The sequence below is a fragment of the Hypanus sabinus genome, chromosome 2 (assembly GCF_030144855.1).
Source record: "Hypanus sabinus isolate sHypSab1 chromosome 2, sHypSab1.hap1, whole genome shotgun sequence".
NCBI classification, from domain to species: domain Eukaryota; kingdom Metazoa; phylum Chordata; class Chondrichthyes; order Myliobatiformes; family Dasyatidae; genus Hypanus; species Hypanus sabinus.
In genome coordinates, this window is record NC_082707.1 from 63651422 (window position 1) to 63669628 (window position 18207).

The window sequence follows — 18207 nt, forward strand, 5'->3', positions numbered from 1 at the left end:
AATTACGGTAAAGTTACATACGTGGATAGAGCACTGGCTGATTGGCAGGAAACAGAGAGTGGGAATAAAGGGATCCCATTCTGGTTGGCTGCCGGTTACCAGTGGTGTCCCACAGCGGTCCGTGTTGGGGCTGCTTCTTTTTACGTTGTATATCAACGATTTGGATTATGGAATAGATGGCTTTGTGGCTAAGTTTGCTGATGATACAAAGATAGGTGGAGGGTCCGATAGTGCTGAGGAAACAGAGGGTCTGCAGAGAGACTTGGATAGATTGGGGGAATGGGCAAAGAAGTGGCAAATGAATTACAATGTCGGAAAGTGTACAGTCATGCACTTTGGTAGAAGTAGTAAACGGGCAGTCTATTATTTAAATAGGGAGAGAATTCAAAGTTCTGAGAGGCAATGGGACTTGGGAATCCTCGTGCAGGATACCCTTAAGATTAACCTCCAGGTTGAGTCAGTGGTGAAGAAGGCAAATGCAATGTTGGCATTCATTTCTAGAGGAATAGAGTACAGGAGCAGAGATGTGATGTTGAGGCTCTATGATGGCACTGTTAAGACCTCACTTGGAATAATGTGTGCAGTTTTGGGCTCCTTATTTAAGAAACGATGTGCTGACATTGGAAAGGGTTCAGAGAAGATTCACTAGAATGATTCCAGGAATGAGAGGGTTAACATACGAGGAACGTTTGACCGCTCTTGGACTGTACTCCTTGGAGTTTAGAAGAATGAGGGGGGACCTCATTGAAACATTTCGAATGTTGAAAGGCATGGGCAGAGTGGATGTAGCAAAGTTGTTTCCCATTGTGGGGGATTCTAGTATGAGGGGACATGACTTGAGGATTGCAGGGACAGAGACGAGAAAAAATTGTTTCAGCCAGAGGGTGGTGAATCTGTGGAATTTGTTGCCACGGGCGGCAGTTGGAGGCCAAGTCATTGGGTGTATTTAAGGCAGAGATTGATAGGTATCTGAGTAGTCAGGGCATCAAAGGTTATGGTGAGAAGGCGGGGAAATGGGACTATAGGGGAGATTGGATCAGCTCATGGTGAAATGGCGGAGCAGCCTCGATGGGCTGAATGGCCGACTTCTGCTCCTTTGTCTTATGGTGTGGGTCCTGAGGCTCCTGTACCTTCTTGAGACAGCAACGAGAAGAGAGCATGGCCAAGGTGGTAGGGGCCCTTTACAATGATGTTGCCTTCCTGCAACAGCACTCTGTGTAGATGTGCTCAATGGTGGGGAGGGCTTTACCTGTGGTGGACTGAGCTGTATCCACTACTTTTGGTGGGATTCTCCATTCTAGGATACTGCTGTTTCCATACCAGACCATGATGCATATCCTCTACCACACATCTATAACAATTTGTGAAAGTTTTCAATGTCATGGAAAACATTCACAAGCTTCTAAGGAAGTAGATGTGCTTTCTTCATAATTGCACTTATATGCTGGGCCCGGGAGAGACGCTCTGAAATGATAACACCCAAGGAATTTAAAGCTGCTGACCCTCTGCACCTCTGACTCCCCTGCTGAAGACTGACTCATGTACTTCCGTTTCCTCCTCCCGAGTTCAATAATCGGCTCCTTGGTCTTTCTACATTGAATAAGAAGTTGTTGCTGTGGCACCACTCAGCTAGATTTTCAGTCTCCTTTCTATATGCTGATTTGTCACCACCTTTGATTCAGCCTACCACCGTGATGTCATCAGGAAACTTAAATATGGCGTTTTGAGCAGTGTTTAGCCTCACAATCATAAGCACAAAGCAAATAGAGCCGGGGGTAAGCATGCAGCCTTGAGGTGCATTTGTGCCGAAGGAAATTGTGGAGATGCTGTTGCCAATCCCAACTGACTGGGGTCTGCAAGTGAGGAAATCGAGGATCCAATTGCACAAGGAGGTATTGAGGCCAAAGTTTTGATGCTTATTGATCAGTTTTGAAGGCATGATAGTGTTAAATGATGAGTTGCAGTTGATAAGGAGCATCCTGATGCATGCATCTTTGTTGTCCAGATGTTCCATGGTTGAGAGAAGAGCCAATGAAATGGCATCTGCTGTGGACCTGGTATGATGGTAGGCAAATAGGAACTGTTCCAATTCCCTTCTCAGGCAGGAGTTTATATGCTTCAACACCAACCTCTCAAATCACTTCATCACAGTAGATGCAAGTGCCACTGAATGATAGTCATTGAGGCAGGTTACCACGTTCTTCTTCGGCACTGGTATAATTGAAGACTGCTTGAAGCATGTGGATACCTCAGATTACCAAAGCAAGAGGTCAAAGATACTGCTGAACATTCCAGCTAGTTGATCAATACAGGTCTTCAGTACCTGGCCACATACCCCATCTGGGCTGGATGCTTTTCCTGGGTTCATCTTCCCAAAAGGAGCTCTCACATCAGACTGAAAGCACAGGGTCATTGAGGGCTGTGGGAGTTTGTGAAGGTTCCTCCATGTTTTGACGGTCAAAGTGACCACAGAAGGCTTTGAGCTCATCTGGGAGCGACACCTTTTTGTCACCTCTGTTGCTTGTAATAGCATTCCAGCCCTTCCACAGCTGTCGAGAATTACTGGTCACTTATTACTGTGTGTGTAAATTGGTTTAGTGATGTTGATTGATCTGACTTCAAGGGTTTTGATTATTTTTCTAACTTTGTTTCCCAGATTTGAGTTAGTCCTGATGCCACCTCACTGTTCTTCCTGCACCATTCCACTGACATTATTGATCCTCAGCTTAGTCTTCATGATTTCCTGCCTATTCTACTGGACTTCCTGAGGAATCATTAAGGTTGCAGGAAAAGCCTGTGCAAATATCCCACGATTTTTGTTTTTTTTCCTCATTTTCTATCAGTTTCAAATGTCCTACTCGGATGCTCGCTGCTCAGAGAAACCGTTGCTTGTTCTGAACTCATGGTGCTCTCGCTGCAAGGTTAAGCAAACTTCCAATGGTAGAATTAAGTGGCAGCCCTGGCCAGAACTATGATGATGATAAAGTACATCATTTCAAATTTAGTTTGAATGGGTGAGTGGGAAAAGCATTAGTCACCGTCATTCCTAATTAAGTTCATAGTGAGGGAAATGTGATGAGTGAATTTTTCCCTCATTCATAATGCAAGGACATAATTCAGGCCAATTATAAATTTAATCTAGCTGGAACAGAATCCTCTTAACCAAATAATGGTTCATTAGATGGTAACAGCCTTATCTGAAGCTAAGACTAATTGAACACAAAGTCATTTTCCACTTTACTGTATACAGCAAGGAAATATGGCCAATAAAACTGAAATGCTAGGTCTTGACGACAAACTAGTTACGTGGTTTTCCACGGAACCCTGTAGTACAAAGCCATATAATGAATTTCCTATGGCGTGTAGTGCAGAAGAAAACAGTAATCTTTTGACAATAAACTTCAACATCATTACATTCATGCAAGTAGCTTTGGTTTAATGAGATGCCATTGCTCATGAAATCCATTTTGTAGCATAAAAGGGGAAAAAAAATTCTAGCACCATGTTTTTTTCCTCTCTATTGCTCCTACACTAACTACACATTCTGCAACCTCCACCACAGCAAAAGAAATACAAAAGAGTTTCATAACACTAAAAGAAAGCTATTCAACCCATCTATCTTCACCATTTTTGCAAAAGCAATCCAGTTAATCTCATTCCTTCTATCCACAATAACTGAATTTGCTTCCATTATCCATTAGGCAGGAAATTTCAAGTCAGAGAGCATTTCGAAGCTGTCCTGAATTGACCGGGATTTGGAGGGGGGGGGGGGGTGTTGAGCATAAAGTTTCTCTTTATGCTTTCAAATCCGTCTACATCCTTACCTCCAATGTTCTCACTTCTTGATCAGTTTAGCCAGTTTTCTGGCTATAAACTTAATTTACATAAGAGTGAACTTTTCCCAATTAATAAAGAAGCACAAGAATTAACATTTCATGACCTCCCTTTTAAAGTAGTTCATAATCAATTTACTTATCTTGGGATTACAGTCACAAGGAAGTTTAAAGATATTTTTCGTGAAAATTTTGCCAATCTTTTATATACTACAAAACAGAGTCTGTCACAATGGTCACCTCTATCTATGTCTTTGTTAGGTCGTATTAATGTTGTTAAAATGTATGTTCTCCCTAAATTTTTATATTTACTTCAATCAATTCCAATTTTTATTCCTAAATCTTTTTTTGATTCCTTAGACTCTATTATTTTGTCATATCTGTGGAAGAATAAGTGTTCCAGAATTAGTAAAGTTTATCTCCAAAAATCTAAAAAAGAGGGTGGCATGGCCTTACCTAATTTTCGTTTATATTATTGGGCAGCCAATATACGTTGTGCTACCTTTTGGTCTTTTTTCCATGGCCAACCCGAGTGCCTTAATTGGGTGGCAATGGAGTTGAGTTCCACTAAAGATTTATCTATTTCCGCACTTCTTGGCTCTGTACTCCCTAGTAGTTTGTCCAGATTAATTGTTAATCCTCTTGTTAGACACACTTTGTGAATATGGGCTCAGCTTAGGAAATTTTATGGTTTCTATGGTTTTTCCTTTTCTAGTCCTATCTTACAAAATCACCTTTTTCTACCTACTATGTATGATTCAACATTCCATGATTGGTATAGGAAGGGCATTAGACATTTTGAAGATCATTTTATTGATAATCGCTTTGCATCTCTTGAACAGCTCTCTGCTAAATTCAATCTGCCTAATGCTCATATTTTTAGATATCTCCAAATTAGACACTTTATTGTTCCTTTAATTCCTAACTTCCCTGAAATGCCTGAGAAAAATGTTATAGATTTATTTCTTTCTATTAATCCACTGGGTAAAAGTTTAATATCATTTATTCATGATAAATTAGCATTCTTACGATAAGGCCCCTGTGGATAAAATTAGAATGGCTTGGGAGCATGAATTTAAATATCTCTTTATCTGATGAGACTTGGGACTTGATTCTCAAATCCTTTAATTCAACCTCTCTTTGTGCTCGCCATTGCCTTTTACAGTTTAAGATTGTTCATCAAGCCCATATGTCCAAATCTAAATTGTCTCAATTTTACCCTAACATTAGTCCTCTTTGTGATAAATGCAAAAGGGCCGAGGCCTCTCTTATTCATATGTACTGGTTCTGTCCTAGCTTGGAGAAATTTTGGAAAGATGTCTTCATAACTTTATCTTATATTCTGAATCACCACTTAGAATCTAACCCTTTAATTGCTTTGTTTGGTTTTTTGGGTGAGACAGATTTACGTTTGAGTTCGACTAAGTGTCGAATATTATCTTTTGCCTCTCTCCTGGCTAGATGTTTAATCCTCCTTAGATGGAGAGATGTTGCCCCGCCCACGCATGCTCAATGGCTTAATGATATTATGTCCTGCTTAGACCTTGAAAAAATTCATTATTCAGTTCTTAATTCGGATATAAAGTTCCATAAGGTCTGGAGACCTTTTATTGAGTACTTTCATAACCTTCCTCTTAACTAAGGTTTTTTTTCAGTCCCTTGCTTTCAGCTCTTTTTTTTGGTAGTAGGCATTATTATCTTCTGTTTTTAAGCGTATTTACAGTTTTGGGGGTTTGAATGTCCTGACTTATATTCTCTATATTGTGTTGTGGTTGGTCTGGAGTTTTTTTTTGTTGCGGGGCTTGGGGAGGATACTAATTTTACATGTCTTCAATTTGGGTGCTTTCTCAATTATCTTTTTGGTATTATATTATTATTGTATGTTTATTTTTGCACTGTATTAATGTTCTTCATTTTGATTTGGTTTTTTTTTTCTATCTGTAGCGATGTAGAAAATGCATAAAAAAACTAATAAAAAAAGCTCAACTTCACATCAACTTCAATACATCCACTAAAGTCAAGTTGCTCATCTCAGGAACGTTTTTTCCGTATCCTCTCTGGGAGTCTAACATCCTTCCGATAGAGCAGTGAGCTCTCACGTCATTGCTGTTGTATGATAACCGCTCATATCCTTCCTACAGTGTAGCAACCACAATAGGATATAATATGCTAGATGCAGCTACACAGGTGGGATTAGCAATAGCCACCTTGCTTTGGATTCAAAGTTCAAGTAAAATTATCAAAGTATGTGTATGTCATCATATGCTTCTCAGTTTCTTTCAGGCATTCACAGAACATAGAAATACAATAGAATCAATGAAAAACTACAAACACTGACAAACAACTAATCTGCTAATGAAGACAAATTGTGCAAATAAATACATAGATACTAAGAATAAGAGTTGTAGAGTCCTTGAAAGTAGGTTGTGGGATCTATTTGGAGTTGAGGTGATTGAACTATTCCTGAATCTGGTGGTGCTGGAATTAGCATCTACAATTTTTTTGAAAAAGGTTTTTCAACTAACCTGCCACTTCAGAGACTGGTAAATATTTTGTATATTCCCGGCCACCTGTTCTTTCAACACCTTTCAGATTATATTCTTCATCTTAGTCTACTCAAAAAAACTGTTATCACTTAGCATTTTCCTGTGTTAAATTTTGTTTTGCATAAGTCTGCCCATTCTGTATTCTCCTGGTCTATCATGAGCCACTTCACTAATAGTTATAATTTCAATTTATGTTTCATGTGCAAATTTTGAAACTAACATAACACGACATGATCACAATGCTGGATTAACTGCCAGCTAATTTTCAAAAAAATATTTCACCCACATTGAATTATTATTAAAATCACCTTGTTTTCTGTTTTTAAAAAAAGATGCTTTGTTTTAGACCTGTGGGAAAATTACTTTAGGTGGTTATTTTTCCATATTTCGATTAGTATAATGTTTGAATGACTAAAAATCAATTGCTAAACCAAATGTACTGTAGCTGCTAGGGCCCAGCCAAGATTAGAATGTGCCCTAAAGAACATATTAGTCATTAAATCATGCTTTCATTTATTTCTGTCACTCAAAATGGCAGGCAAACATATTTGAGCACTGAATTAACGTTAACCAATATCTAAGTATTCAAGGAGCATACTCCAGCAGGAGTAGTGTTAGGAATGCCAAATACTTTAAAAAAAAATGTATGGTTGTGCTATAAATATTTATTGAGTTGGTGATGCATATAATATATTAATCCTACTCACAATATTATTGAAATTTTTATTTGAACTATCCATATTGTTAGTCTACTCATTAGGTATACGTAAAAAAATCATTTAAAAAATCCATTTGAAAGAGTCAACAGAAACAGTAAAGTGTAAGTAATAAGATATCTTTCTGTGGCATTGCAATCAAACTTAAAATGAGTGATCATAAGGGTCCCCATAAAAAAAAAGCATTCCTAAAAAAAGTGGGCCTCAATTGCATGTATTGTCTCGGTCCTATATCTCTTAAGTGCTTCTATGAAAATGAAACGTTGGATAAACTTGTTAAACAGTAATATGATTTAAGTGGATTTGTAGAACACCTTTAGCAAAAGCACTGGAGATGAAAAAGCACTGACTGCTCTACCCAAAGTTTTGGACTATCAATAAATCTGATTTCTTTAATCAATAAATACATTTGCAGTCCTGACTCACATAACAAGTATGGATATGGACTGATTCGACTCTAATACCAGTAAGTGGGGTAGTCCATAATATTTGCTGTAATTCACTTGAATTTGACAAATCAACACTCAAGCTTTTCATCTTAAAAGTCTTCAAAGTTATCCTATAAATCCAGATAGATAATACTGTAGTTCAACAAGTCCAACTAGTGTTCCATTTTTTCAACCACATTTACTAAAGCTTGCTTTATCTTTGAATGTTAATTACCATGACGTTGTTAAGAGCAGATGGTCTCATCATGTTAAAGATGCACTGAGGTGGATTGTGTCTACCATCTTCAATTTTGCATTGAGATTTATCACATCAGACAATAGTCCGCAAGCTCAACAGAAACTGTGAACAGTGCCCTCTGCAGCTAAACATACTGCCACTGCTAGATTCATTATAAAATGCAGTAACTTTTTAACACTTTCAGCATTAGGTTTTGCAATTTCCAGAATGTACCCAAGTTTTATTTCTGTAGATCCTTTTAATGCTCCAATGGAGAATATTAAATATTAAACAATTCAGGAATAAGTGTGCCTTACAGAGTCAGCATCTTTTATAATATATTCTGGTTAAAATTAAAAACCTTCAATAATTTATTTTACTGTCCATTATGGCAACCAATAACTCAAGGACATTTCAACAACTCATTGTTTTCACAATACATCAAGTCAGCAGATAGAGAATCCATTTCAAGCTACTGATTATGATTATTCATTGAAAATTTTCATCTTCACTCTGAATTCAGAGAAATTCTCCCTTCCACTTTTCTCCCAACTAAATGCAAACAATATTCACTGGACCAAGAGAAATGAGTATTTATTCTGAATCACTTGATTGAAGTCCTGTTCAGAGAGTTGCAATTAAATTAATCACCTTGTTTGTACAATTCATCTTAGAAAATAACACACTGAACAGTGAGCTTCTGAGAGTATGGGCAATGTCTGTTTATCACTTTGATCACACATTTTTTTGTTGCTTAAAGTTCATTCTGCTCTACCATTTAGTTATTCAAGCTTCTGTTTCACAGTTAGAGGTCTGTATGTGATCAGTCCACTAGATTATGAATGATTTCAGCCTTGAAATATCTGCATAGACTACAACATAGCCAAAAGTGCATCTCCCTTCAGTGGATAGGATTAGCTACAGTTATAGAAAACCAAGTTATCGCACTATGCCCAGATAGCAAATACTGAATGGTTATGAAAACTACAAAGGAAAACATTTTCAACTCAAAATGAACAAGCTCATTTATTAAGAATCGAGGCAAATCCAGCAAGAAAGAGTTCCCGGAATCTCTTACTTCCCCGATGCAGTTCTGCAGATTTCCCCCTGTGGCGCTGATGGAAATCCTGTCTTTGTCTGCTGGCTGGCCGGCTCTATCTGAACACTGACATGCCCACAATCCCTCACCAACACACTCTACAAAACAAGGCTTTTCACTAATTGTTTCACTGAAAACTGCTACCATAAACTTGAAATGCTATTTATTGACTGGGATCTTTAGTAATTCCAGTGGATCTGGAGTATGATATACTCAAGGATAAACAGGAATTTCCGCAGAGTTTTCCTGTTCTTAAGAACAGGAGCAATTCTTTTTAAAAAAAAATAAGGCTGCCTGAAAACCAATCCAATAATTCAAGAAGATCTGAGCAAAAATTATCATGTTTCCAAAATCAATGTCGGTCAGTATTCCAATCCAAACATCCCAACATCTGGCTAAAGTTATGAGAATAACTTTAACATGAAACTTGGAGATGATTGTCTTTTCCAATCCAGTCAGTGAAGTTAAATGAAACCTTCAAATTTTGGAAGGCCAAAGTCTTCTTCAAAGGCCATTGTGTTAATAAAATTACCTGCAAATCTGTTTCCATATGCAAGCAACAAACATTATCAGGCATTGTGAAATATTCAATTGTTCTTTACTGTAGACAATAGATAAATCAATATACAAAATATGCTATAAAAAGTCACAATTCACTGCTATTACATAATGAAATTATCAACATCTACAACATTTATAGAGAAACGTTGAAACTACAATGTGCCAAGTTTATATTAAATAATTCTAGATTAAAAAGTGAGTCTTAGTATTGTTGACAGATCTACTAGATTTTCATTAAGTCATATGGTCATCAAAATTGTCTGTTATTCAGTATAACCTAAATGTAATCCCAGATCTAAAGCAAATTCAACAAACGGATTGTGAATTCATCATGTGATTACTTGAAAAGTACATTTCTTAACAAATAAAACTACTTTTAATATATTTTCAAAGCTTGATATGTTTGCTTCCATTTTAATCCCAGTACTTATTTCGGCCACTGTAAATGTTTCAAAAACATTCATATTTTTATCTTCTGATTTGTTGGCACAGGAAACTTTCAGTGTGATTTTTCAGCCAATTTGATGACATCCTTATTGATGAATGCCAAAAATTCCTCCAGAAGTTTCCCAAGAGAAACTGACATGAGTAATGGGAGTTGCTAGCACTTTCGGATAGCTTTCACTAGCAAGTGTTGTTACTTTACCGAAGGCCTTAAAAATCTAGGACATGTTTTTAAAGCCCCACATTGGGAGTATAAAACTTGATCAAGATGCTACTTTTAGTCTGCACTAATATATCCCAAAGTATATGTTGATATTTTTTGGCAAAATGGAAATTGAACAAAGTAGACCTCACAGCCGAAGATGGTGAATACCTCATAAGAAGCGCAATATTTTGCAAATTAAAACAACATTGTTCATATTCCAAGAAATCAACACATATAGAGCCTGAACTGAATATTATAACGGGTTGACTCCTGGTTCGTAACAATCCAGTTGTTAAACCTATCATTGGGAAATGATCTTTTAAACAGGAATACATTTCAGAAACTTTACTTTTCATCAGTGCAAAAACTACTTTAATTTATGTTATGCTATTATGAAATATTTGAAAAATTAAGGTTAAATGGATCTAATTAATCAATATCTAGTAATTTTAGCATAATCAACTTAACCAACTCATACTATTTAAAATATGTAATAATAAACATATATAATATAAAATCCAAAAAAGTGTTTTTTTTTTACGTCAAATATAAATCTTAATCTTTTGAATTCATTAAAACAGCTTTTCTCTGACAACATTTCTGCTCCAATTAATCAGGCAGAACCCATTACTAAACCCTGAAACCTTACAAATAAAGAAAAAACTATTATAATCCTCAACAACAAAACATTTTCCTGAATTACAAATCAAAACTAATCATTCTGAGTACCTTATTGTAATACCACAATCCTATACCTCCATTGCCATTACTCAGCAAGCTCTAAGAAAGCATCATCTAAAAATTCATCTCCAGTTCCAAATGTGCTATCTAGCATTGTCAGCATATCTTGTTCTACCTTTGAATGCATTTTGGAAGCAAATTACGAAATATCGATACCACTTTTGCCAACGGGCAAAGATACCTACTTAGTCACCAAAACCCAACAAGACTACAGATAAAGTAGGTTGGAGTAAAACAGTTATTTCCATGACATTAAGTATCAGGTAAAGCAATGTGGCTGACACCTTGAAATTTATGCTGCTTTGGTTTTATTACATTTAGTTCAAGTTTATACTTTGAGGTTAGCACATTACCAATGGATACAATTTTCTAAGCGTGAACATATTCCGATTTGCACAGCATTAGGCACTTCCAATGAGAGAACAGAACCAAATTGTTGACAATGAAGTTCCACCTATCTAAGTTGAGAATCTGAGGTGTCCCGCAAAATTTATTGTGCCTTTCCCAATATCTGAATTCAAATCAGCTAGTCTATCACCTACCACTGATCAACTTTATCAAAAGAAGCAGATCAAGACAGATAATTGGACTTTCCATTAGGCTTCCAAGGTGACTCATTCAACAATGAATAAATCAGTTATTACTGATTAGCAATATATTTTCTGAATAATAGGACAAGAATTGGAGAACCCGACTTGGGCTACTCTTCTGACGATTGCTTACCCTCCTGGATCAAATATAGTTGGAGGAAAAAACATGTAATTCTTACTAAATCTATTATTTTTCAAGCCCTAGTACTGAAGATAGTCCCATAAATATACTATTTACATCACAGAGATTGGATAATAGATAGCACTGATAAACTATTTTGGAAAGCTGAATCATTTTAGTCAGTTAATGGAGTTGTCTTTGCACCACCTCCCTTGCTAGCTTACCTCTTGACTCGGCATTTTTTGCACATGATATGGTGAGAAAGAGTTTACTTCATTTCAGGCAAGCAGTATTCACTGAACTTCCTATAGAAAGTGCTATTGCAATTGCATTTGTACACTTCCAATCCCTATATGATGAAAGAAAGAGATCTGCTTCACAACCAGCAACACTCAGTGTTGAAAAATACGTACAAATAAATGATTTTAGAAAGAATTTACTTACAGATGTGAAGTTTGCTTTTGTCTGGGTCTGGTTTTGATTCTGTGCTTCTTGCTCTTGAAACTGTAAACCTGCAAGGTGTTTCTCAAGGGCCTCCCAATCCATGGTTGGGAGCTGAGGTTCTTCTGTTACAAAAGTCCCTGAAGTGGCCACAACACTACTTGATATTCGCAATGCTTTTTGCAGCTTTGGAAGAGCCTCATTTCCTTTGCCACGTACTTTAGTTGGTGCTACATTGCCATTTTGCTTAATTTCACCTGGTGTAACAACAGAAGGAACTGGAGGAATGACTTTTACATCTTGAAACTCCTCTGCTAAACTCCTGTTGGCAGTTTTAACAAAGTCATTGTTCTCTGAATAGTCACCATACTCATTTTCCCACTCTTCTATCACCTTCTTTTTGTATTCTTGATAATCCTCATCTGCTTCATAGTCCCCCAAAGTGGCAAGATCCAGGCTGGGTGAGGATTTACACTCAGAACATGGTGTCACTTTGTTGGAGCTTGATTCGGAACTTGTTCGACTACATGAGTCACTTCCCAAATCCATACCATCTTCCCTGTAATCCTGGGGAATAAATACAAAACAATTCAATGGAATATGATTTTTGATTACACAAAGTACACTGCAGATGCTGGGGTCAAAGCAACACATACAACAAAGACAAAGGGTCTCGGCCTGAAACATTGACCGCTCATTTCCATGGATGCTGCCCGAGCTGCTGAGTTCCTCCAGCTTGTTGTATGTATTATTTTTGATTACCTTTCCATAATGTTAAAATATTTACTTGGACTAAAAACACTTTGGAATGGATGGCAAAACATACTTGCTTCCCCACTCTGATTTGTGATTTGATATGAAGGAAGTGAGTTTCCTCAAACAGTAACATTTTGTAAATGATTTACTGGGAATTTCTATACACCCACCATCACAGCTACAACCAAATTTCATATCTCCTATACAAATCACATCATAAATTTAATAAATTACAGATACTGTAAAAACCAGTATTAAAAATGCTTGGATGTAAAACAATGTTTATATTACAAAGCAGTAAACAAAGTTTATTTTGACCAGTTAACTATTACTATAACATTTTTCATTCAAATCAGCTGTCAACATTTATATCAATGCTTGTCAAAATCTAAGCTGAATCTCTTTACATCTCTACAATAAAATGGTAAAAGGTCTCAAGATTTAAACCAGCAATGTGCATTTATTTTGTAAATTTGAGTCAAAGATCACGTATTACATATTTATAGACTCAATGGTCCATTTGCAACTTTTTTTGCTGATGTGTTTAATTTGCTAATGAAACCTCAGGACCAATGATGTGCCAAATAGAAAACAATCTTTTGGTTTGTCCCAATCACTCCTGTTTGACATCATCATTCATTTGCATTCAGAGGCTGTATTGCTGCTCAGAAACCAATGCTGAACCCATGTTGCACAACAGGTTTGATCTAAACCCAGACAGGGACATTTAGAGAATTTTTTCACACTAAGCTAAACCAGAAATCTAGTTGTAGGGAAGAAACCCAATCATCAAAATATTCAGTTTGCAAGATGCAAAAAGCTTGAAATGACTTTTTTTGATTGAAGTATTTTGAGAACCCAATAGTGATTTAAATGTTACATTGATTAAAAAAAATCTAAGAAACAGAAGCAAATTCATTTCAGATCACGTGGATCAATTAAGGACTACAAATCCAAAGACCTCTATATAGGGCAATGGTAATGAGGAAACCAATTTTTATTCCCAGTCCTCCAAGTGTCAAGCTCTATAAATTTGGACTTGCTTCATCTTGCCCACATGGCCACTGGGTCAAAGACATGGCATTGTATCTTCAACCTATTTTAAATGTTTTAATTGCCGGTTCAGTATCTTCATTGAAAGGGGCCACGAAGGGCAAGCAATAAATAGAGAACTTGAAGTGTTGAAGTTAGATTCATTTTTAAAATTTCAATAGACTCTCTCCAATAGATTAATCATAATACACACTGCACCAGTATTATTAATGATGGACTGGATGATGCACCAGATTAGACAATGGGCTTGGATTATTGCAATTTAATTTAAAATCCAAACCAGTTAAACCAGTTTGCTGAAATGGAAGTCTCCTTCTTTTCCCACTATCTGGAAATCCTCCATGTCAACATAAATCTCTCTGTTCTCTGCAATTTTTATTCAGCTTTAGATGCAGTTTTACTTACGTGGTAATCCTACTCAAGAGTTCATAAAATTGCAATATTCAACCTAAAGCTGTCATCTAATTCATTAGTCAAAGTCCTAACTGACTTGCAACAGAATTTCAATGTAGCATCAAACCTATTTACATGTGTCCAGTGGATCCTTGAGTCAATGAGAGCTCAGTTATATGTTTCAGTCCAGACATCCTCAGCAACACTATCAAAAATTGAAGTCCAGTATGCTAAATTAAATGAATGGCAGTCATCAATCCAAGAATGGATTTTCCCTCTTCCCCCCTCCAGCAACAGGGTTGAGGAGTGTAGTATAAATACAACCTCAAAGTAACCAATTTGCCATAAATGACTGAAAGCCTCAAATGGAAATTCGTACATTCAGCCATCTGCTCCGAACAGCATTTCTACTTGTTAAAAAAAATTAGAAATAAGTTAATTTTCTGTGTCCTGTAAACTTAAACACAGCCTTTCAACAGTAAATAAAATCAAATACACTAACAAAAGCTTTTGTCCACACTTTGTCAACTATTTGAAATGAACTTCTGCTACAAATTCTGTAATGATAGATTTAAGTGTCATAGCAATTGATGTGCTTAATGATTCACAAATATGCTAAAAACTTCTACACAAGACAACAAACATAGAGCCTACAGATTTGAAATTTATTGGAGAACTGCAGAGACTATGCAAGAGCTATTGAAATGTATGAAGCTGATTAACCTACTTGCACCTTTCTTGTCTGGATTTGAACAGGGTTAGTTTTCAAAAGTGGCAAAACACCCTGAAAAGAATGGAAGATTCACTCAGTACCTATGCACATCTCATAAGAGATCTTTAATTGGGCCAAACAGTTCCCAGCTGAGATTAAAACAGTAGTTTTCAGCCAATCAGAATATCATGGTGTCAAACATTGACAGAGAAATAATTTGTTGGACTCTCCCACTGGTGGCAACATATTCTAAATGTTTTATTTCTGCTTAACTGCATCAAAACGTGATTATTGTTGGAATAAAGCCCCAAATACAAAAGAATCCCAATAGATTATTGCTTTTTTTTTGCTCGTTTATATCAATTGTTGTTGGAAAACAGCATGCTTTTTCCTTCTTTCCCCTCACACCTCATTGTTCCCTGCACATTCACGCAGATAAACAAAATGTACAATGCTGAAATAAAGCACTGCACATTCCGCTTAATTGTTTAGTGATTGATAATTGCACATCACATTTTGCAAATTCCAGTTAAGCAGACAATAATTTAATTTTCATTGCCAGACACATTTCGTAATAGATTCACAAATTAAAATGTCTGTGAACAAGAACTAAATCATCATTTTGATGAGAAGTGCAAACAGCTTTTACAGCCCAAGCCAGAGAAACGCTAAACAAAGCGCTTGCCCACGCTGGCATACCCTTTTACAATCGCGACAATGGTCATTATTTTAACATTTTCACAAAGCCTCGTACAATTTATTTTCCTGAACAAAGCAACACCTTGCGCTTTCTAGGCCTGAATTACAAGGTGCGGAGCACACTATTTGTTCAACTACTGAGGTCCGCCACTAACAAGATAGTTCAATGTAGGCTTGGGGGCCCATGCCGCTGGGTTTATAATCTCGGGTTTTCCTTACAAAATGCGCATCGGCGGCACAGAGCCAAAACTGCCAATTGGGGGGAAATAGCCCCTGACACACTAACTCCAGGAAGTTGATGTTCTTAATTATTTTTCTTCCCGATTGTTTTAAACTGCTAATCCAGTGGATTTGTTTCGGAGGAGGGAAAGCAGAGCTGCGGTGGCTCTGAAGCAGTTCCTCAGCTCCGCAGAAGCGCGCCGAGTGGCGGCCGCTCCGGCTCCAGCAACTCGGCGACAGCAAAACACATCTCACCTCCTGAAACTCTTAAAAAAAATGGAAACTTCACTGAGCCGGAGACAGGGTTGAGCCGCTTACCGCGGGGACCAGCCCATTCCTCCTGTTGGCAGCAAACGCACAGGGATTAAGGAGAAAGAGGAGCGGAACTCTGCTTTAATCTCAATGCCGCCGTCCTCTTAAAAGGGAAATGGCACTAGTTCTCCTTGCTGAACACAGTCACACTTGAAAAATATCTGCAGATATTAACAGATTTTGCTGAAAACCTTAATGTGTAAATTGTTGGGCAAATACATTCCCATTGAAATGCATTGTGTAGCCAACGTGTGCATATGTTTGTGTGGGTGAGAGAGAGAGAGGGAGATCCTCTTCCAGCTGATCATACCGCAGTAACGCTCACAAATAAACCGAAGCCTGCCTAAAATATGAAAACATTTTACCAGCATCAGACATGGACAAGGATGACAAAGTGTTCCCCCCCCCCCCAGAAAGTAATTTGACTGTTTCCCCTTTAACGCAACATTTTGACGTCAGCCGACAAATATGTGGATTTTAAAATGAGTTGTGGCAGGTGGGGCTGGGCTGGGGCCGGGTTCATTGCCCGGCGCTGACTCGTTCAGCCCTGCCCGGAGCTGATGATGTGACACAGTAGGAGACTTTGACCGGGCGGTGGATAGCGGGCAGCAGAGGGCAAGTGTAGCGCAAGACTGATTAGGTGTAAAGGTGTTTCAGATCGCTACTGCCGTAGTTAAATGCAGTGAGATGTTTTCACCAAAGTTATCGCCATTTTAATGTTATTTTATCCTGAACGTTATCGACGGGATTCTATTATAAGCCTACATCATCCCATCGCAATGCAATTTGTTCCCAATTCAAAACCTTTGCCGGTACATTACTGCGTAATGGATGTGTAAAATTGTCAGGGTACTGGCCGGACGTGTTAATCTCTTCCTACAAATTTCAATCGAGCATCGTTTGGAAATAGAGCAGAACTTAATAAAGATTCTCTCCACTGTAACATGAATACAAACACGATTAACGGAGCAAAATAGAAAGTATCCCCACGATCGCAGCTGCCTCCTCCTAACTGACAGTACTTACGGTCATCTTTTGGACCAAAATTTCCCATCAAGTCATTGTCCAGCAGCGTCACAATTTTCTGAGGCGTTTTTTTCATACAAATGCTCCTTCTCGTTCGTGCACCACTCGCTCCTCCAGAAACCAGAGTTCAAAAATAGACTTAATTCACTTAGCACGAAAGGGCCAGCTCAAGTACTGTGGCAGCGACGAAGTAAGAGCAGCGAATACACTTCAGTGATGAATGTCACTGAGACCTCCACTGAGTAGTCTACGCGCTGTGGTGGTGCAGTATCGGTTGTATCCTCCCAAACTGAACCAAAGAGCTTTCCCCCTCTCTCTCTCGTCGCTCAGTTTTTTTCTCTCAAGCATCGACCTTGTATGAAAACGCCTGTCGCACCTGAATAATTCATGAAAGTTGTTTTGAGTGCCTCTCGTTTCCGCGCGTGTTTTAAATCATTCATTACATGTTCATGTTGGTCTTTTACTTAATTTTTTTTAAAAAGAGTATTCCCCGTCACGCGAATAAATCTCTATATTTACACTGGAGCAGACGGTATAAAGCCAGCGAAATACCTACCGCCCGTGCACACCTGGATTTACGAGTTTAAGTTGGATGGAAACCGATCACATTGAAGAAGCTTTAAGAGCTCGGCTTATCCGCAATTGCTTGCCAGCATTGCGTATCTGTCAGAGATTTTGTTTTGAGTCTAGTGCCAATTTAAAAGTGCAATTTCACCCAGGCGTATTCCAAGTCGGAGAATGATTTTATCATTCTGATTTTATTTCGGGTGTTGGGAGTTGCAGCCCCACAGGTCTGTGAACCAACCTCGGGTTTGCTGCATTGCAAGCCCGGAGTCTGCTGTCCTACTGCTGTAATGTCAGAGGCGCGGAGTGACGAACAGTGCAGGCTCTGGTGGGGACAGCGTCATCGCTTCAGACAGTCCCGCCCCATCAGGAAGAATTAAACAATTTCCATGACAACTGAATCCCAAGACTGCAACTCCTTTTTCCATCAGCTTCATTTTCTGTCATGTCCTCGGGTCCTTACACTTTATTCTCTTACAAAGGCGACACATATTAATTCAAAAACAGATG

The 18207-nt window shown here is 37.9% G+C and overlaps 1 protein-coding gene across 4 annotated transcripts in view; it reads right to left on the reverse strand.

Moving 5' to 3' along the window:
* schip1 (schwannomin interacting protein 1) overlaps window positions 1-17988 on the reverse strand; it is a 175679-nt gene extending 157691 nt beyond the window's left edge. Inside the window, exons 1-3 of one of the 4 annotated variants that reach the window (XM_059947270.1) lie at window positions 17690-17988; window positions 17134-17509; window positions 11967-12530 (exon numbers count right to left, since the gene is read on the reverse strand). In XM_059947270.1, the coding sequence (XP_059803253.1) occupies window positions 11967-12530; window positions 17134-17139 (570 nt within the window). In that variant the 5' untranslated portion in view covers window positions 17140-17509; window positions 17690-17988. Of the gene's footprint in view, window positions 1-11966; window positions 12531-16050; window positions 16181-17133; window positions 17510-17689 lie in introns of those variants that run through there. The other 3 variants (XM_059947289.1, XM_059947298.1, XM_059947280.1) reach the window with 3 other exon arrangements.
* Window positions 17989-18207: the final 219 nt, after the last annotated feature.